The sequence below is a fragment of the Pangasianodon hypophthalmus genome, chromosome 12 (assembly GCF_027358585.1).
Source record: "Pangasianodon hypophthalmus isolate fPanHyp1 chromosome 12, fPanHyp1.pri, whole genome shotgun sequence".
Taxonomy (NCBI): Eukaryota; Metazoa; Chordata; class Actinopteri; order Siluriformes; family Pangasiidae; genus Pangasianodon; species Pangasianodon hypophthalmus.
This window is the reverse complement of record NC_069721.1, coordinates 23,340,252-23,362,193: the sequence shown is the minus strand read 5'-3', so window position 1 is coordinate 23,362,193 and position 21,942 is coordinate 23,340,252. Positions and strand designations below refer to the sequence as shown.

Genomic DNA, 21,942 nt, shown 5'->3' with positions numbered 1-21,942 from the left:
CTCGTAATCTCTTCATAAACAACATTATCAAGACCATACATCAAGGCCATACATCTCCACGGAGAGATGTTTTCCCTCCGTCCCTCAGCAACAGTTATTGCACATATATGACTGTTTACATAAGATCATGATAATCTCATGTTAAACTCTGACGCCAACCTTATCCATTAGATTACCGGCCCACAGATAAATCTGCTGCTCCGTATCTCTCTGAGGAAAAACTAATCAAAAAGACAATAACAACCACCAAGTTTTGCTCCACTGTGACTTTTATTGCTTTGCTGTCAATTTAGCACAGTAAACGGATTATTAACAAACAAAACGTGTAAAAAAAAAAAAAAGACAGTCTATAATTTTTGTTAAACATCATATTGGCCTGAATACTGGTAAAGAACACCGATCTCATCACTGGCAGTTGGTTTTGTTTATGAGTGAGTTTGGTCTTGCACAAAATTGAAAAAAGGAAAATAAATTCTACTCTACTGAAGAATCGCCTTTTAAAAACCCACTAAACAGATCGTATATGTATCTAATCCTTATTTAAAAAAACATTTCTACTGTATCTTTCTGTCTCTGTGAGAATTAAATGGTAACTTTTATTTATTTATTTATTTTGTATGTAATAAAATACTGCTTGCGTCACTGTGATTTAAATTTTTTTTTTTTTGTCAGTACCCTTAGGTAAACCGAATCATTCTGAACATTTTAGTTCCAGTTTTGGAAGAACTGCTTGAAGATGACGGTCTCTCGGCCCTGTGGTATGATCTCCACCTGTGGGAAATTGAAAAGACGGTTTAATAAAGATGTTTTGTTAGAGCAGTAATCTCATCAGACTATAAAAACAGCCTTCTACAATCATGTGACCTACATCTATGAGACATTTTTTAGACATGTTCAGAAGGAAACGCATTGTTTTGTGCTATGTGACATTTCTCTTCTTCTTCTTCTTCTAATAAAATGCTTCAAATAGCATTGTATGAAACTATTTACCCCACAGTGCTGTTGAATTCTGGATTCTGATTGGTCAGAAGGTGTTTCATTTTCCATAACAGCAGCTCTGACAGTAGCTCAGGTACAAATCAAAGCTGTATATTAATGCGCTCTTTTGAATACGTTATCTTTCTATATTTTTGAATATGTTACATTTCTATAGTAACGGTTTACACAGGGACTTGCATGGCAGCTGCTGAACATAAACGGATTAAAAAAAACCTTGTGTAATTGTTGATATGTTTTTTTTTATAAGTTTTTCTGTAAGAAGATGTTTATTTAACTGTTATGGAAGGAGTCTCCAGTGTCAGCGCTTTGTAACAGTCAGAGGTAAAGCTGTAACTAATCTTCAGGACAGAGGAGTTTACTCTCTATGGGTTCTTGAAAAACATGATAAGCTGCGTCGTATTAACGAATGACTGTTGAGTAGCGAGAACAGGAACTGACTTGTTTCACAACATTTAATGTAACTGTAAATGGATAAAACATGTGATGTGCCGCACGTCATTTACAAACAAAAATAGCTGTAATTATTGGCAAATTGCTGTGGTGTAAGAGGAATAAAGCACTTCAGAACATGCGGTTATAGGAAAATAATCAACTTTAGGATGTTAACAGTAACTCCGCTTCATCACACCGTCCTGTGGTTGATTGTTTTCCTGTAACAGTATGACATGGAGTGTTTTACTCCTTACTTATCAGACCTTACACAGGGTTTGTACAGAATTTATTACGTGAAATTCAAGCATTTTATCAAGAAAATCGGGGAAATGGATGTAACCTGAAATTAATTCATTATATTTTATTTATTAACAACAGATATTGTCACAAAGCAGCTTTTAAATAACCCTGCTTATGGTGAAGCACATTTCAGATCAACAGACCATCAGGGATTTCATCTACAGCCGTTTTTCCAAACGATTTTACTACAAGACCTTCTTCTGCTATCAGCAATGACTTAAACAAACCTGCGTTTTCATCCTGGGGTAGTTCATCTTCTGTATAAAATCATCTGCGACCTTCAGAGCTGCTTTTTTCTCTTCAGCATTAGCACCACTGCCTGTGGAGAGGTAACATCGAGGTGAGCGTTATTCTTAAACAATAATAATAATTAACTAGTATGACCTGAAACAGCAAGGTGTTAAAGTTGTCCTGGGGGAGAAAAAAAGAGGTGTTGATCAGATGTACACTGTAAATAAGATAAGATGAGATAATAAGATAAAGATCAGATAAGATAAGCTTATGTGAAAAGGTGCAATGAGCAGCACATAAAAGGTTTCTCAAACTATAAACTATAAACTTTCCCAAACTATAAACATTTATAATGTAAATTATTTAAATAATGACCGAATAACCTGTAGAGAACTTAGAATATATTTGAATATTCAACGATTATTGAAAAATGTATGACATTATGTCATAAACTGTACACTAAATGAATCATTTCTTTATATATAGCAAATATTGTATGTAGAAACAAAACAATATTGAGCCTAAAAGTGACATAATGACGTTTGTATACCTAAAGACCTCTACACATAAAACAATTGTGAACATTTTGGAAGGATTTCTGCAGGATTACTCATACAACATGGTCTGATCTTCATCAGCATTACACCCAACTGAAACACACTTCTGATTTCTTTATTAAACTCACTGATTTATCATTCACAGTCCAAGCTGGAAAAAATATATATCAACCCTCGTATTTAATAACTGTTAGAACCTCCACTAAATATTTCCTGTATACAAACAATAGGAGGAATTTTCCACCATTCTTCACTATAAAACTGTCTCAGTTCGTCAGTATTTCTGGGAATTCCAGCATGAACAGCGCGGTTCAGGTCACGCCTGAGTGTCTTGATTGGGTTAAAGTCTGGATTCTGACTTGGCTTTTTTTTTTATAAAATGCACAAAAGCATTCTGTTGTTGAATTACTCATCGTGGTTTGGCTTGTTGTCTTGTTGAATCACACTTGTCTGTACTGGTGTGAGCATAGCCTCATTATAATACATACATACAGTATACACATTATATTCTGTCAGAAGGTGTTGAATAATTTTCTATAGCAGCAGTTCAGACAGTAGTGCAGCTCCAACTCGCAGATTTATAATGTTAATGCACTCGTTCTAATATGTTATCGTTTCTATAGTAACAGCTCATTCGCAATGACTTGTATGGAAGACGCTGCACATAAACTGATTAAAACGTGTAATAGTTGATATGGTGATGTTTTCTATAAGGAGGCATTTACTTCACATTTACGGAAGGAGTCTCCAGTGTCAGCGCTTTGTAACAGTCTGTAACTTTACGTTTTCACGTTTACACTTTGCGCTTTCTCAGTAACATGACAAGTATGACAAGTGTTTTGTGTCTTATTAACTTTGAGAGAGAAAAAAGAGAGAAAGAAAGAGAAGAGGCTGGTGACGGAATGACTGTTTATAGCTGCTATAACATAAGTGACAACATGAATTTTTATGGACTTTCCACAACATTTAATGTAAATAATAACAAAAAATACAGTGTGTCATTTGTTAATAAATGAAAAATTACAACCCCTGGACAACTGATGTGGTATAAAAGGAATAAACCACTTTGGGACATGCTGTAATAGGAAAATAATCAAATTTAGAGTGATAACAGTAACTCTGTTTCATTACACCACCCCACCATTAATTATTTTCCTATAACAGCATGACACAGCATGAGTGTTTCACTGCATACTTAGTGTTTAGTTTGTTTGGCCCTCTCACCTTTCCAGACGAAGATCTTGCCGTTGGTGCCGTTGTCCAGGATGAAGCAGTCGTCACGTACGAGCAGGTCCTTGGCAAACGGACTCTTTTCTGAGACTTTGGTCAGCTTCATCGCCCCGGTCGCATCTGAAACCTGCGGGAAAATACCACACCAATGATTTTGTGATTTCTGGTGAGAAGTTTATCTCAAACTGTGATACTTTAATAACGACGTGTTCTGGTACCTTGTAGAGAGAGGCTATGTTCAATGCGTCTGCTTGGCTGTCGTCCTCTGGACTGCTCTCTTTAAGCGCCGGCATCGGACCAAGAATCTGTTCATCACACAGCCAGGAAATGTAACATGAGCACTTGGATATATCTTTAACGCAGTGTATTTTGTTGCTGAAATTTCATTTTTGGGAAAATGTGAGACAACACAGAGATCAGGAGAGCTTCTCCAAAGATTACAAAATTGAAAGAAAAAATGCCTGATCTATCTTTAACCTGGAGGAAAAAAAGTAATCCAACCAATCAGGACACAGGGGAGTATCTACTGACCTGTCAATCATGTTCCCTGTCAATTCAAAGCTCTATCTTTTTTATTTTCATTCAAGGTTTTTTTTTTGTGACTGGCTTTGTTAGGAACACTAAATGGGGAAGAATGGGGAAGCTCTTTTTTTTTTCCATTTTGAGTTTCAAAGCAGCTAGCTACAGCTCAAATCACTGACCGCACCTTTAACCAGTCACGTTCACAAACGAAATTACAAAGTCATCCACAAAATTAGTTAAGTATATGCTATGAATTAATGCATGTTATGTATTTTGCTGGGTGTCTAATCTCCTAGCAAGGATTTTTTTTTGCCACAAACAGCTCTACTCATGGAATAAATCCAAAAATAATTTACTGAAGCATTTGTGGAAAAAAAAGCTGCATGTTCTGACAAATCAGAGCTGTTTATAGAGCCAGAAAAGCCACAGACATGATGTGGAGCAAGGTGTGACGATCTAAGTTACTTTACAACTTTACAAAATAATCCTTATTTTTGTAAATTAAAAAGCACAATTGTTCTGAATTCTTATTATTATTTCTGATTTGCGAGCAGCACAAGCAGAATTCTATCAAAAGTAGAAAAGCTGCTACTGTGTCTTCTTTCTTGAACATTGCTCATAAGACTGACAAACATTTCATAAATATTTGAAATGTTTGTGTCAGTCTTATGAAAAGTACAGCAAAAGTATAAGAAAAGTATAAGCAAAAGTACAGCACTGTAAGTAAAAGTACTGGTACTGTGTCAAAATCTGACTAAAAGTAGTATAGGGTGAAAAATCTATTCGAGTGAAGGCATCTACATTTAAACATACTCACGCATTGATTTTCAGATTTTTAGATTTCTAGCAATTTGCCAGCGATTGTAATTTTTCATTTTGAAAAAATAAAATATTTTAACTGAACAAAAATTAACAATCCAGACATGAATTTTTATGAATGTATGTATAGTCATGGGAGAAAGAAAGTACACCCTCCTTCAATTCTATGTTTTTATTTATCAGGGCCTAAATAACTATTTCTTCTCGACATGATGTAGAAACACACCTGAGTGCTGCAGAACACTGAACTGCCAAAAGTTTTGCTTTTATAAAGTTCTTCACTCTTCTTTATGATTAACTGATCATGTGCATTTCATTAGTAAAACCTGGCTGCTATTTACTCTCTTAATGACTGTCGAAGCAGGAAGGATGTACTTATTTTCTGAATGTTTTACTTTTTGGAAAAAAAAATGACTACATATTGAAATCTGTTTTTTTTTTAATTGTCTCCTGAGGTTGTCTGTTTGTTTATAGAAGTTCGTTCTGGTGAGGAACACACAATTGTTTAAGCCCTGATAAATAAAAACATAGAATTGAAGGAGGGTGTACTTTCTTTTTCCGAAGGCTGCATGTATGATATTAAATATTTATTATATAATATCAGACTAACCTAGAATCTGGCATGATAGTTAGCTAAATAATTAACAAATGTTTATTTTTTAAAAACAAATAAAAAAAAACAGGACTGATCAGTCAGCTGAGCAAGAGAAACTTAGAAAAAAAAAAAAAAAAAAAAGTTCTTTGAAGGTCAAATAAATAAAAAGTATGTTTTTCATCTTTTAAATTTACTTGATGTTATGTACTTAATAAATTTTTTTTTTTTACAAATGTTATGTACTTAATAAAAACTGTCATGAGATATTTTATACCCTACATGAACAAAGTAATTGTAATGAAAATAAAAAGAAAAATAACAGAAAATTGTATAAAGGTGCAAGGGACAAAACTTTCAATATTAAAAAATATTAGGCTTTCCACATTTTTTCACTTTTTTTGGTTGTTTTTTTTTCTTATACCACATGCTAAATATCACTAACGGAGCAAATACGTGTTCCATTAAATGACAAGCTCTTTATGACTCAATTACACATCATGACAGAACAGTGATATTTCTTATAAAGTCAGAGATGTTACTTTCATTTTGTGACAGTTGTGTCATGACAGTTATCATAAAATATACACTAACTAAAGCACACTCAGCAAACATTGCTATCAGACATGTCATGGAAGTTATTATGAGAATTACTGGTAAGAACACAACGCTGCAGAGCAACAGGTCATAAGCTCCAGGTCATGGTATCGCTTATGAAGCAGTTACGTCAGTCTTATGATGCGCTTTCTCACCTTCAGCATCTCAGGCGTCTCCTCTCCCTCATTGATGTTAGTGATCTGCGCTTTGCCGTGTCTCTCAGTGTCTCTGATGAGAGAGGCGATCTCTCGCACCTTCTGCTTCTCAAATATATTGGCCTGAGAGCCGACCCATGACACGATCGTCTGGAGACACACACACACACACACACACACAATATAGCAGCTAGGACAGGATTCATGAATGCTAAGCATACACACTGCATACACACTATCCAATCTCTCTCTCCCTCTCTCTCTCTCTCCACATATACACACACCTCTCCTAGGTCAAGGATGAAGCAGTCTCCTTTATTAAAGCTGGACCAGTTCAGCGCCACCTCCTTCGCCCTGATGTTTTTCTTCCCCTTAATGTGATACAACCTCTGAACGGGACCAGAACCAGACTGCTGTTTTCTAAAAGCTGACTCCACTCCTCCTTCCTGAGAGAGAGAGAGAGAGAGAGAGAGAGAGAGAGAGAGAGAGAGAGAGAGACACACAGAAAGACCATGAGACACAGGCAGAAAGTGACACACACATAAACACACAGAAAGACTCATGAAAGCCTGCTTGGAATTTGTAAAAAAAAAAAAAAAAAATGTTTTCTGCCATAAAGCCCAGATCGGTGGAGTGTTGCAGTGATGGTTGACCTTCTTCAAGTTTCTCCCATCTCCACACATGATCTCTGGAGCTCATCCAGAGTCACCATCGGGTTCTCGGGCACCTCTCTTACCAAGGCCCTTCTCCCAGATTGCTCAGTTTGGTTGTCCCCACTCCTGGTTGTTCCAACTTCTTCCATTTAAGAATCATGGAGGCCACTGTGCTCTGTGACTCGATACAACCCTGTCTCTGAGCTCTGCAGCCAGTTCCTTTGACCTCCTGCTTTGGTTTTTGCTCTGATATGCAGGTACAGCTGTTAGACCTTATATAGACCAGTGTATGCCTTTCCAAATCATGTCCAATCATTTGAATTTGCCACAGGTGAACTCAGGTCAAAGTGTAGAAACATCTCAAAGAGAACTGGGATGCACCTGAGCTAAATTTCAAGTGTCTAATTATATATAAATAATATATATATATATATATAAATGTGAACAGATAAAAATGTTTAACACATGCAATAAATGTCCTGTATAGTTTTATCTTAACAATGTTATTTTTGCTTCAAAACTTAAAAATAAAATATCAGAATTACTGCCACCCCTTACAAATAATTATTTTCCTATTTAAGTAATAACTCTGGCACACCAACTTTCTCTGTGCTTCTTTTTCATAGTGACAACTCAAACATAAAACTTAACACTTGGTTGAATGTGTTAACTGACTGTAACTGTGGATGACTCATCACGGGAAGTACTGTTTCATTGACGCATATAAAGGCTTACCGCAGAAAGGGTGTATATAAACCACACTGAAACATTTCTCTCTCAGGATCTATAATACTGAGAAATTGCCCTTTCTTACAATATATGCAGCTCTTGAAAAACATACAGTATGTATGTTTTATTTTATGAATTACAAAATGAAAAGAAAAACACCAAGAAGTGTCAGGTGTAACTGCATAGTTGTCTCATATACAATATATGCAGTATTATGGGTCACGAAAATGTCTTCAACTATCGTGATATGATATTTCTGCCTTATTGCCCACCGCCAGACCCTCGTCCCTCTGGGGGGAATCCAACAACAGCGTTCAGAATGGCTTCTTACCGGAATCATTTTAGGAAGCCAGCAAACCTCATTTTCCCCCAAAAAAGAAAAAAGAGTGTTATTTCAACCATCTTCAGGCTCCCATTTGTCATGTTTTTGTATTGTGTATAGCCTGGTCCTGTTCCTACGTTTATCTCTGCATCCATCACTACTGTTATTTATTACATGTTCTTACCGAACAGTTAATAAACAGTGATCGCAAATGTCATATGCATATATATAAGAATTATTGGGAAACACTTTCTTTTTGTTCAGATAGCCTTTAAGAATGCCTTTGACAAAAGAAGAACAGATTGAAATCATTCTCATGGCTGGACAGGGAAGCTGGTAACACCAGATGTGGGACACGAGTTCATCATAAGTGGGAAAGACGACTCTGTATGTGTTTACAAAGAAATGACATGTACACATCATGTAGAGGATGTTTTATAAACTTTTTTTTTTTTTTTGTAAAATTACATTTCGCCAAAAAGTGTTAACTTCTCATATGTATGGAGACTTTTGGGACACCATGTAGAATGACCTATGAATACATTCATAACATGTTATAGTAATTTTATACAGCATTTTACACATTGTTAGAATTACTTATAAAAGTGACTTATAAGAATGCATTGCACTTTAAATGAACATTTTTAACAAATAACTGAATGAATATAATGCAATTTTATATTAATATAAATGTGTATGTGTGCATCTAGGTTTCTCACCTTATAGCTGACTCCCCTGGGGAAGAGGTTCATGAACTCGGGCGTCTCGTAGCCCTGCACCTGTCTGTGCTGGACGGGTTCTCCACCCAGGAAGTTATCCAGCTGGGTGGCCAACATGGCACAAGCAACCTGCTCATCACGAGATGACTTCTCACCTGAGGGGGAGGGATGGAGAGAGAGAGAGAGAAAGGTAGAGACAGAGAAAGAGAAAGAGAGGGAAAGACAGAGAGCGAGAGAGAGGGGGGGAGATGGAGAGAGAGAGAGATAGAGACAGAGAGCGAGAGAGGGGGGGAGATGGAGAGAGAGAGTGACAGAGGGGGGGAGATGGAGAGAGAGAGAGGGAGTGAGAGAGGTAGAGACAGAGAGCAAGGGAGAGAGAGGGGTAGAGACAGAGACAAATGTTACCATAGTTACCACTGCTTTAGTTTGTTTAATTGAACACATGAGTGCAAAAGTTTGTCCCCCCACAATGTTTTCTGGATGAAATATGAAAACCTTATCTCACAAATCTTAAGTCTTAAAAATCCAAGAAGCAAAAGTGAAATGTGTGTGTGCAAATTCCTTTACAATTCAGAAGGTGAAATCAGTAGAAAAACAGTTTGCCAGTTGCCACGAGCCTCTCAGGCTCCACCCATGTGATACCTTCTGTCAGCTTTATAACAGATAATATGTCAGATTTAATCTGGACGTGATTATTAATAAAGATAAATATAACGGAGGGGATCTAACATATCTTATCATGTATATCACACACACATATTGTCACGGCCACGCCAGACCAAAACACAAATCGTCACACCCCCTCGCCGGAATTCTAATCACACACACCTAGCTCTCATTTCCTTCCGCATCATCTCTCCCCTACTTAAGCTCTTCACTTCTCCCTCTTCTCTGTCCGGTCTCGTCTCTGCGATAACCAAAGCGACCCACAAAACTACTTCTATTCCTTCCTACGATTCCTCACGATTCCTACTCTGCCCCCATTTCGTCCGTTTCTCCAGCCAGTCATCACCATCCGGTAACTTCCTTCCTCTCATCTTTAGTAATAAAACACCATTGTTCAATCTACCATCTCTGTGTCTCGAGTCCTACCTGCAGTGTGACACATATATGTATCATAATTAGAAAAGGGGATGCAAACTTATATACTGATATCATTGTGGCTTTAACCCTCTACTGCACACATTCATCTTCAATAAGCGCTTAATTCTGGTGAGGGTCGCAGTGGATCTGAAATCAAACCCGGTAACACTGGGCACAAAGTGGGTAAAACACCAGTCCATCACAGGGCACCACACACACACACACACACACACTCATTCACACATTCTATAACAATGTTGTGTAACCAATCTTTAAATTTAAATTTATTTAAAGTTTTCATTAAATGCTCAAAAAAAAAAAAAATCCAGATAAATGGCATGTTGCCAATTGGCAACAGTGTGCAGTAGAGGGTTAATCTTACATGCACTATTACTTTTGTTACTGTTAAACATAACATGTTAAATGCTATATATATAAAATGATTCACTCATTTATTTAACTTAGGGTGTGCAAACTTTTGACTTGACTGAATTTTCACAGGGGTGGAGGATTCAAAGTAAAAGCCAGGTATTAAATGAAAATATTTCATTTTAGATTAAAATTAAACATTTAACATTTGATATGAAAGTGTTTAAATATTAAATATTAAAATGAAATTAAGTTTAAACACAGTGCGCTCTCAGAACTGAACATTAAATCTATTACAAAAAACTTTAACATCTAATCAGCTAGTTGTTCTCTGAGTACTAACAACAGTTTATTGTAATGTAGGTGTAAGCTGACAGGAAAAAGCACTGTATTCAGAGATGTGTGCTATGATATGCTGCGCTGGTCCAGGGAGGAGGTTTATGAGGCCGATGTTGGAGTCAGGAACAGGGCACTGGGGCAGATCATGAATCTATGTGTTGACAAGCTGAATAGCAGCGTTACCTAAAGCAACAGATAGACACCGAGCCAACAGGCCAAATGCTGTACTGTCACTACTGAAACTTTAATGACCCTCTTGATACTCCTGCCCTTCCTGTTTTCACCTGGGTTTTTCCCTTTATCGCTCTTTTATCATGATCATGCTCCATCTGAGTGGTTTATGTGTTCTTATATAACACAGCACTGCTAAAATCTGGATTCTGATTATTCAGAAGGTGTTGATTCATTTTCTGTAGACAGTAGTGCAGCCGCAAATGACCTTTGTTTATCAATACGTTATCATTTCTATAGTAACAGCTCATTCACAGGGCTGTGTATAGTAGACAAAAGAAAAAGATATGATCATTGACGTGATGAAGTTTTCTGTAAGGAGATGTTTATTTGACATTTATGGAAGGAGTCTCCAGTGTCAGTGCTCTGTAACAGTACGTACTGTAAGTTTTCCGAAATCGTCAGGGTTTCTTGTTAACAAGACGAGCTGCGTTTTTTGTTTTTTTTCTTATTAAGTTCAAGAGAGAGAAAAAAGTGAGGCTGGTGAGGGAGTGACTGTTTATAGCTGCTATAACTTATAATATACATTTAGTGGATGTTACTAAACATTAAATGCAACTATAAAATGATAAAAAAAAAAGATCTTTAATACATAAAAATGTAATTGTTAACAAATCGCTGTGGTATTAAGAGGAATAAAACACTTTTTTTTCCTTACACGTTTTATTCCTTACTTGCACTGCCATTGCATATGCAGCTTTGAAAAGTAATCACCTTTGCTCTTGTTTGATCCAAATATCTACATTCACAAGGGACCTTATGACCTGCTTACAAGATAATATAACAATATAATGTGAATTATGATTTATGTGGAAGCAGCATGTCTCCGCTACTGAACTTTGAGACTGTGATGAGGAAGTAGGAAGGATGACACAGAGACAGGGGAAACCCATCATCTTCCTGCTTAAACCCAAACCCTCTCTCACATCACACCATCATGTCTTTTTTCCTCTTCTGTAAACCAAATGCAACTAAATACCCTGACCACTGTTAGGTTTAACTGTAACAAAACATAAGTTTCTTTCTGATTCAATCTGAATGTTTCAGTCTGAAGTATTCTTCCAGACATTAGATGATAGTGCCGAGAAACTATAGCTACACAATATACCTCTGGTATGAGCATCAGAGACGTGGTGCATTATGGGTGTTCTGCACCCCCTAGGCTACCATCTGAAAACTAACCTACAGCAAGGCATTGTGGGATTTCAGAAGTGCACTGATTTTTCTCCTCTGTGCTTTCAGACTTTAGAAAATGGGAAACCGATGTGGTTTCTCGTATAGGCTTTTTTTTTTTTAAATTTCAAGGCTTAAAGCTAGCTAGGGTTAGGGCTTTGTCACAAAAAAAATGTTTTGCCTACACACTTACGCTGCTTCTTCAGGATATTTAATAATAAAATCATACCTAAGGTTTGAGTTAAGAAAGAATATGAAGTATGAAGTAAGAAAGAAACAATTTACTTAACTCTGGATTTGTTTGCATGTGTTTTCCTTTCACCTTATATTTTAGACTTTTATTTCCTACATTTCAAAAGAAAAACCTCTATTTTCTACTCCAAACATCATTACATTTCTCTTTTATTAGATATTTGTCAAATCACACAGTAAGATGGCTTTTTAGTGACAGAAATCTATCTAAATTCCCAACAAACGTTAGCAAACATTGCCTAGCATGATACAAACTAGCTTAAAGCTAATACCTAGCACTGTAATCTATCAGTTGATACATAAGTGTTGTATTTATCAAGGCAGTTTGTATTGTGACAGCTAGCTATTAGCTTTCAGCTAGTTTGTATCGTCATGGTTATCATCACGCTAGCTAACATTTGAGAGATTAGCAATAAAGCTGTTGTTAGTTAGCTTTAGCTAATGTTTTCCAGGGTTTTTGGTGGAAGATGTGCTAACTGACAGGAACGAATATAAGAGTGTGTGTGTGTGTGTGTGTGTGTGATTTACAGGAGATGTTTTTTTTTCTTCTTTTGTGAATCTTTCTTGGACTTTTGCTTTCATACTTTAAATAAATTGAAGATTTTCTACTTTTCTTCTTTAAGTTGAGTGAAGAATTTGAAATTGTACTCCACCTTTTACCAGAGGATTTATTTAAATAATAGTTTTACCCAGAGAGATGGAGGACTGGAGAAATATTTTAGCATCTGTTTAAAATAGTTTGTAAGAAACCCTACAATCTTTGTCTTTATCATGTTTAATTAAGAGGTTAAGAGGTTCAGACTCCATTCACAAGTCCCTTAATCACATAATTCATACCGTGCACATGACCAAGGTTTAATTTTTAATAAACTGAGTTTTGATGTCAGACAGATCTTAATCTCACCGATCCACATGTGCAGATCGGCTCCATCGTCTCCTCTGTTCTGCAGCACCAGGTAAGAGTCACCGTTATAGAAAGCGCCGAATTCAGACGCAGCCAGCGGCACGGCCTTCAGCTTCTCCACCCGCCAGCAGTGCAGACCCGGCTGCCTCACCTCGGGCCCGAACTGATCCGGAGCGGCCTGGAAGGGGAGCATTCTGCAGGAACAGAGGGACACGACATGAGAAAAATCTACATTTCTACTCTACTGCAGGTGTAGAAGGTGTTGATTAATTTTCTGTAACAGCAGCTCTGACAGTAGTGCAGCTGCAAATCACAGGTTTATGTTATTGCGCTCGTTCTAAATAATACATTATTGTTTCAATAGTAACAGCTCCACAGGGTTTGGATGGTGGACATTCCAAATAAGCTAAAACATGCTGTTTAAAACATGCTGTTATTTAACAAAGAAAAATGTATAATCACTGATATGGTGAAGGGTTCCTGTATGAAAGGAGTCTCCAGTGTCAGCACTTTTTCAGGACAGAGGAGTTTACGTTTCTTTGTGCGGTTTCTCTGTAACATGACCAGCTGCATTTTTTTTTAACTTAAATAAAAAAAAAAAGAGTCTGGTGAAGTGCTTATAGCTGGTATAAAGTAAGTGAGAACAGGAACTAACTTTGTGGAAGTGTCTTAGACGTTCCATGGCATTAAATGTAACATAAAAAAAAGATGATGTAACATTTAATGATGTAACATTCATTAATAAATAAAAAAACTGTAGTCGTCAGCAAATTGCTGTGGTGTCAGAGGAGTAAAACACTTTGTGCCGTGCTAGTCTAGGGTAGTAACAGTATTATTTTATTAAAACAGCATGCTCCTGAATGTTTTATTGCTTATATAGTTAATATTAATTTAAATGTTTACACATAACACACACACACACACATACACACACACATATATATATATATATATATATACAGTACTGTGCAAAAGTCTTAGGCACATGCAAAGAAATTTTTCTGTAACATAATGTTTGGAAATCTAAAATGTTTTTGTACTGAATCCATAATGCAGAAGTAATTAAATAAAAATCTATAACAAACTTTGTACTAAAAAAACAGGGTGCCTAAGACTATATATATATATATATATATATATGTATATATATATATGTATATGTATGTATGTATGTATGTATAAGACTGATACTACGTGAAGTGAATCTAACACATTTTGTATTACGTCTTGTCTTCAGAGAACACAGATGATCATAGTTGTAAGTGAATCAAACTGAAACCCACTGTGTGTATGTGTGTGTGTATGTGTGTGTGTGTCTCTCTCTCTCTCTCTCTCTCTCTCTCTGTTGTGCGTGACAAAGAGGTAGTAGAGGAGGAAGAAATGACATGACACCACACTGAAACGACAGAAGATAAGCTACTTCTAGTCCCTGATGATGACAAAGAGCAAAGAGCAGACTCGTTATTATGCAAGGTGTGGTTAGAGACAAGTTAGAGTCAGGATGAGTTATTATACTATTACATAGTATAATACTGTAAATCACCCTGGTGATCATTAAAAAAGAAGGTTTATATGTGAGAAAGGCATTTAGCAATACTGTGATAAATTTTTTTTAAACATTTTCTCCATTCAGAAAAATATATATATTTTTTACTTTACTTTGTTGTTAAAGTTTGAACGTGTTATTTTTAAATATCAAAAAATAAAAACGAATGAATTTTTGCATTAAATAAATTATTAAACACGTTTTAAAGCAACACTTCTGCATCATGATACATCATATCATGTATCATAAAAATGTCTTTAAGAATCATGACACAATATGATATTCATGTCATATCGCTCCACCCGTGCTCCCGATTACTCTGTACTCTGATCTGCATGTTATAGCAAAATAGCAGATAAATGTACGTACAAGATTTAAAAGAACAATTTTACAATACAAGCAAATATCTATTATAGTTAGAGTTATATTATATTTCTTGTCAACAACCTGTGATGAAAAACAATAGCAAGACTCAAAAGGGAAAAAGACATTACTAAAGCAAAAGGCAAAAGCCAGTGACCACACCTAACAAGCGCACATGATTCAGTTCCTTCCCTGGAATTTCAGACACCCATCATGATTCATCGTTTTCCATCATCACTCAAAAGAGTTCAGTGTTCAGACTTACATGCCCATATGCTTGTTCACTCGCCCACGAGCTTCCATCTTACTGGTACTGATACAGCACACTAACACTCACAGGTTCAGCGGGATATGTCAGAAAGGCAGCTCTGTTGCCAATCAGCAGTTTGGCTAAAAGTCACACATTTAAATTCAGCACAAAATTCTCTCATGAGACTTTCCAGTAAACGACTGTGAGGTTTCAGCAAATGCATGGTAGCAACACTAAAAATACCAATATGCAAACCTGCAAAAGCTTCAGTTTTCAAGTGATGTTCATTTCCTTATTATAGGATCAAATATAAAAGGGGTTTAAACTGCCAGGGTTTAAACGTCTGCTTCAGAACAGAAAATAAATATAAATATAAATAAATATAATTTCCAATCAAAATCACGTCCTTACAAGAACTTACAAGTAGGAGTAATAACACTCACTGTCCACTTTAATAGGAACACCTGTACACCTGCTCATTTATGTAGTTATCCAATCAGCCAATCATGTGACAGCAGCACATTGTATAAAATCATGCAGATGCAGGTCAAGAGCTTCAGTTAAGTTCAAACATCAGAATGAAGTAAAAGCGTGATATCTGTGACTTTAACCATGGCATGGTTGTTGGTGCCAGATGGGCTGGTTTGAGTATTTCAGAAACTGCTGATCTCCTGGGATTTTCACACACAACAGTCTCTAGAGTTTAGAGAGAATGGTGCGAAAAACAAAAAGATCCTGTAAGTGGAGGGTCTGCAGGCAGAAACACCTTGTTGATGAAAGAGATCAGAGGAGAATGACCAGACTGATCTGACAGGAAGGATATAGTAACTCATATAATCACTCTTTACAACCGTGGTGAGCAGAAAAGCATCTCAGCATGCACAGATCATCAAACCTTGAGGTGGAAAACCACATCAGATTCCACTCCTGTCAGCCAAGAACAGGAATCTGAGGCTATCATGGGACTTTCTCCAGTCTTAAACTGTCCATATGAAATGTTCTAGAGGCTGTTTTTACATTGTGCTGCTGCAACATGATTGGCTGATTGCATAACTGCATGGGGCAGTCGTGGCCTAATGGTTAGAGAGTCGGACTTTCAACCCAAAGGTTGTGGGTTTGAGTCTCAGGTCCGGCAGGGATTGTAGGTGGGGGGAGTGAATGACCAGCACTCTCTCCCACCCTCAATACCACGACTGAGGTGAAACCCTCAGAGCAAGGCACCGAACCCCCAACTGCTCCCCGGGTGCCGCAGCAAAAAAAGGCTGCCCACTGCTCCGTGTGTGTGTGTGTGTGTGTGTGTGTGTGTGTGTGTGCACTTGGATGGGTTAAACGCAGAGCACAAATTCTGAGTATGGGTCACCATACTTGGCTGCAAGTCACTTCACTTCACTGGTGAACAGGTGTACAGGTGTTCCTGTTAAAGTGGATGGTGAGTATTGTATTGTATAGAAATAGATACTGAATTAATTAAATAGGCTTCTTCCGTGGCATTGTTTATAGAGTGTGTTTTTTGTACATTATGCGAGTGTTATTCGAGCTAAAAATGTGCTTGATCGTTTTTGATAATTATATTATTTAATGAATTAATTATTCTTTTTAAATTCATTCATTTGTTCATTCATTCATGTGTTCAAATTATATAATTCCTTTCTTTATATAGCGCCCAAGGCTATATTTACAAGTACATACCACAAAGAAAGATCAACAAAAAAATTATCTAAAATAAAAAAATGACTCCAAATGGCATTTTAATGGGCTGAATGTCTGTTTCTCCAAATTAAAATGCATTTGACATTCATTCAAAATAAATATTTTAAACTTCCATTTAAATAAATAAACAAATAAATAAATGAAAGTATAGGATGTCTAGCACAATGTCTAGCACAAATCCATGCAATGAATTTTTATTTTGATATTTAGGATTATTTTTAATGCATTTCTTTTGCATTTGACCCACTGACACTGAATATTTATGAGCACACAAAGGATTTTTGTAGCAGACACACAGATCCAGATCCAGATAAGACATTTCACACCACGGTTACTGTTTAAACAGAAGCTGTTGGCAGAATGGGTTATGAGCGGATTTTTTTTTCTTTGTAAATGTTAGCCTATTTCAGTCACCCATACAGAAACCAAACAGGAAGGAAGAGAATGTAGAGCGAAGAGCAGGAGAGTGCGGTCAGGGCCTGCAGACGTAAGGCGTGGTCTTAAACACACACACACGTCTAATCTAAATGGCAGAACAGAACAGGTCCGTGCACTTAACTGCATGATCCCTTCAGCCAGTTCAGGCACGCTTTCTTCTGGCTCCGGCTCCATCCTGCCTGCGTTTGGTCTGTGTGTTTGTGTGTGTGTGTGTCTGTGTCTGTGTTCATCTGGCCTGGTTAAGCTTACGTGTAGCCAGTAACTGGACCCGGGGGAATAAAACCCGAGGACGCCCCACAGCGAGGAGAGTCGGGTTGCCTGACAGAGCTACAGGCCGGTCTGATCATTCCTGCACTTTCATCTTCACCCCTCTATCGTTCTATTCATCCAACAGTGTTTTGAAGTGTAGGGTTTGAGTGACTGAGTGATTGGGAGATGATTATCCACAACAAGAGGCCCAGCCTTGGAGAAATTAGAAATGAAATATGTCTGTGTCTGTGCAGTGAAAGGAAAGAAAGATGAGGAGATTGACAGGGGTCAACAGCGCCATGTCTGAGACACCTGAGGCACAACCCGTACACATGCAGCTAATCAGAGAAGGAAATATGATAGCGATAATAAAACAATAACCACCCCAGGGGAGGGTGGAGAAGCCTGATACTGCTATGAGAGTTGCAAGCCTGCAATAATTATCTAACATGCTTTCCAAGAAGACAAGCATCAATTGAAAGTAGTCTAATTTTGTGTCAAATTTGCAAGGAATTTTTTTTTTTTGTCTTTAAAGGGAATGTAAACAACAAAAATGACCACTAACTTTTTCAGTTTCTAAAGTTTAGTTTCTACACAAGTTGAAGATTTGTAGCCTACCTTGCTGTAGTTAGTACTACTGAGAACTTTTTCTTAGTTTGAAGAAAAACAGAGGAAGAGATTTAGCAGACGAGGAGAAGACTTTGAGCACTAAACACTTCCTGTTTCTCCTCTGAGTCACGGCTCATAGCACACCCACCCAAAACCAAGAGCAGGGAGGGTTAAAAAAAAAAAGAGAAAAAAATGAAGGAGTGAAGGAGAAGGACGGATTGTACACAAATCTGTACCACTTCCGTTTGATACGCTTGCTTGCTTTGGTGCTCCTCATGTCTGATTGAATAAATTACAGGATTTCATACATTAGCTATGTCTGCTGCAGGAAAGAAGACTAAACTTTTTTTGTAAAAATGATTAAAAAGAAATGCAAAAAGTTGCATAAATGTTCCAACAGAAAACACCCAGTCTGCTATGAATCCTCTGCCTCATGTCAGGACATGTTCACAGATATCACCATCAAATCTGAAGTTTACTTCCCTGTCAGAAAAATCACATACAGCTCACGTTTCGTTTACATAATGACAAGTGGAAGTGTGATTTCATGTGAAAAAAACGTGTGCAGGTGCATTTCCACATGTAAAAATGTGCCATCACATGAATGTGGTAAATAAACCCATGAGTCCTATATGTTCAAGTTCACCATGTGAATGCTGTGTAAAGGAATCATGTGGGGGGGAAAAAATCACATGTGAATATAAATGAACCATGTGGGAAAAATTCAGTTTTAAAACGATTGAATTGTGTGAAAGAGAATCACATCTGAACATAAATGAACCCCGTGGAAATAAATTAATCAGGTGAAAGAATCACGTGAAAATAGATGAATCTTATGAAAAATCACATGAGAATGAATCATTTGAAAGAATCACATTTAACAATAAATGAATCATATGGAAAAAAAATCACATGTGATAATTAATGAATCTTGTGCAAAAAAATTAATCATGTGAAGAAAAATATCAGTTGTTAAAATTATTGAAACGTGATTATCAAAGTCAAAGTCAACTTTATTGTCAATTCTGCTATATGTACAGGACACACAGAGGATTGAAATTTTGTTTCCCTCAGACCCATGGTGTGAGAAACCAACATAACAAGACAAGTAATTAAAAAAAGTATAATAAAATACAATAAAATAAAATACAATATGTACACTATAGACATTCACGGCACATGTGAGTGTGTAGATATTTACATTTAGTGCAAAACAAGAGAGAGCAACAGTTGTGTAAATTAATTGTGAAAAAAAAAAATTTGAAAATTGATGAATCACGTGAAGAAAAAAATCAATTATTAAAATGAATGAATCGTGTAAAAAATCATGTGTGAAAATAAACAAGTTGTGTGAGTATAAATGAATCAATGACAAACATCACATGTGAAAATAAAAGTATCATGTGGGGGGAAAAAAGTTTTCATTAATGAATCATGCAGGGAAAAAAATTACACGTGAAAACAAATTAACCACGTGCAAAAATCACATCTAAACTACGTGAAGCGTAACCTGTGACGTGTCTAAAACATGAATTGTGAATTTCACATGTGAATCATGACCCTTAAGAGTTTAAATGTTAATGTGAGATGTGGGATTTTTCTTACAGGAGTTAAAGCTTCAGAAACCTGCTTTTGGAGCTTAATCATGCTTCAGTTCCAACTCAGATATAACACTATAATATTGACCTGATTATCTGGATCAGGTGTGAAACTAAATTCTGCATGATATTAAAGACATCCAGCTAAACAGACACATACTGCAGAGTAGTGAGTCGTGTGTGTGTCATCACTGTGTCTTTGTGAATGACTCGTCTGTGAACGAGTCGACTCTTTCAGCTGGATCTTTCAGTGAACACTGGGAGCCGACTCGCTTATCTGAAGATCCGATTTATTTGTTTATTATTATTTTTAAAAACTGAACACAAGACAAATAGATCATATACAGTGTAAACCCATATGAGGATGGGTTCTCTGTTGAGCCTGGTTCCTCTCAAGGTTTCTTCCTATCACCATCTCAGGGAGTTTTTCCTTGCCACCGTCGCCCTGCTTGCTCATCAGAGACGTCACACACACACACTTCACTTTACTTTTGTTTGTGTAAAGCTGCTTTGAGACAATGACCTTTGTAAAAAAGCGCTATACAAATAAAAATGAATTGAATTGAATGACTATAATCTTGCTGAAAATCCTTGAAAGCACTATTTTTTTCAGCAAATGCAAATCTGCCGTGGTTTCACATGAATTATGAAATTCATGAAAGTGATTCTTTCAGCTTCTCTAGTTTCAGCAGCTTTTTTAAAGCCGGTAAGCTGTATTTCTCCTTCAGGAAGTCAACATCAGGGGTCGCAAAAAATGGCATGAAAAAACTCTTAAACCTCATGCACCTGAAACAAACAACTAAACCAAATTCTACACTAAACTCCAAATTTCACAGATTTGTAGTTTGTTTTTTTTAAAAAAGAAAACAAAGAAACAGATTAATTCCAGATAAAATGAATCCGATAACCCACTGTAGCCTCCGAAGCCTGTACTTGGCTGACAGCGGTGGAACCTGATGTGGTCTTCTGCCTCAGAGTTTGACGTGTTGTGTGATGTTCTGAGATGCTTTTCTGCTCACCACGGTTGTAAAGAGTGGTTATCTAAACATTACTGTAGCCTTCCTGTCAGTGTGAACTGGTCTGGCCATTCTCCTCTGACCTCTCTCATCATTGTAAATGAGAACTGGTTCTCAATTGACTTACCTGGTTAAATAAAGGTTATTATTATTATTAAGAAGTCCTGTCCGTCTGCAGAACGAACATTCGCTGGATGTTTTTGTCTTTTTCGCACCATTCTTTGTAAACTCTACAAATCTACAGTTGTGCCTAAAACTCCCAGGAGATCTGCCACAGTCAGAGTCACCGAGATCACATTTTTCCCCCTTTCTGATGTTTGATATGAAAATCAGCTGAAACTCTTGACGTAATTTTTGCATTGGCGGTCTGGATAAACGCATGAACGAGCAGGAGTACAGGTGTTCCTAATATATTGGATGGTGAGCAAATATGTATTAAAATTGTCAGAGGAGCTGATTTGGATTTTATCATATCCTTGTATCAGCAAACAGATAAATCTGGATCTTCAGAAATCTTTAATCGGGTCCTTCCAAATCATTCCCAAAGGTTTCAGAATGATTAACATGGTTTAAATGGTTCAAGACAGATATTTCAGATCTATGACCAGGTGATTAGTACCTCACTGAGATCAAATGTATCTTTATTTTTTAAATTTTAGGTTCAACTTTGCTATTTTTTTGTTCAGAATGGAGTACAGTGGTGGAACTTGCACCTAAATTAACTATTTTTTGCTGTGTTCATTCAACATGGAATCACCAGCCAGTAGCACATGTACAATGAGGAAAAGGAAACGCAAGATAACGTGCGATACTTCCTGTCTCTGCTCCCGGTACATTGACACGACGATGAGAAAAGAGGATCCTGAAACTGAGACGGTCGATTGCCAACTTCTCACTTTACCTTGATTTCAGTTCCACTAGCGCAACAGCTGGCGTTACTACAATATTCAATATA

At 36.8% G+C, this 21,942-nt stretch overlaps 1 protein-coding gene across 1 annotated transcript; it reads right to left on the bottom strand.

The window, feature by feature from the left end:
* Positions 1-251: 251 nt before the first annotated feature.
* On the bottom strand, positions 252-18,534 carry capgb (capping protein (actin filament), gelsolin-like b). The gene is made up of 9 exons (XM_026914512.3): positions 18,383-18,534; positions 13,209-13,402; positions 8,858-9,012; positions 6,719-6,880; positions 6,435-6,584; positions 3,968-4,054; positions 3,744-3,876; positions 1,959-2,050; positions 252-771 (listed from the first exon to the last, which is right to left on the bottom strand). The coding sequence occupies exons 2-9, from the start codon at positions 13,399-13,401 to the stop codon at positions 706-708; spliced, it is 1,038 nt and encodes a 345-aa protein (XP_026770313.1). The 5' UTR covers position 13,402; positions 18,383-18,534; the 3' UTR covers positions 252-705.
* Positions 18,535-21,942: the final 3,408 nt, after the last annotated feature.

What these genes read in the sequence shown, in the direction of transcription:
- capgb (XM_026914512.3), bottom strand. Translation starts at nt 13,401, where the DNA reads ATGCTCCCCTTCCAGGCCGCTCCGGATCAGTTCGGGCCCGAGGTGAGG. An exon ending in ACATAGCCTCTCTCTACAAG is followed by an intron (nt 3,877 to 3,967) that starts GTACCAGAACAC and finishes ATTTTCCCGCAG; the next exon opens with GTTTCAGATGCGACCGGGGC. An exon ending in ACCCCAGGATGAAAACGCAG is followed by an intron (nt 772 to 1,958) that starts GTTTGTTTAAGT and finishes AATTTCCCACAG; the next exon opens with GTGGAGATCATACCACAGGG.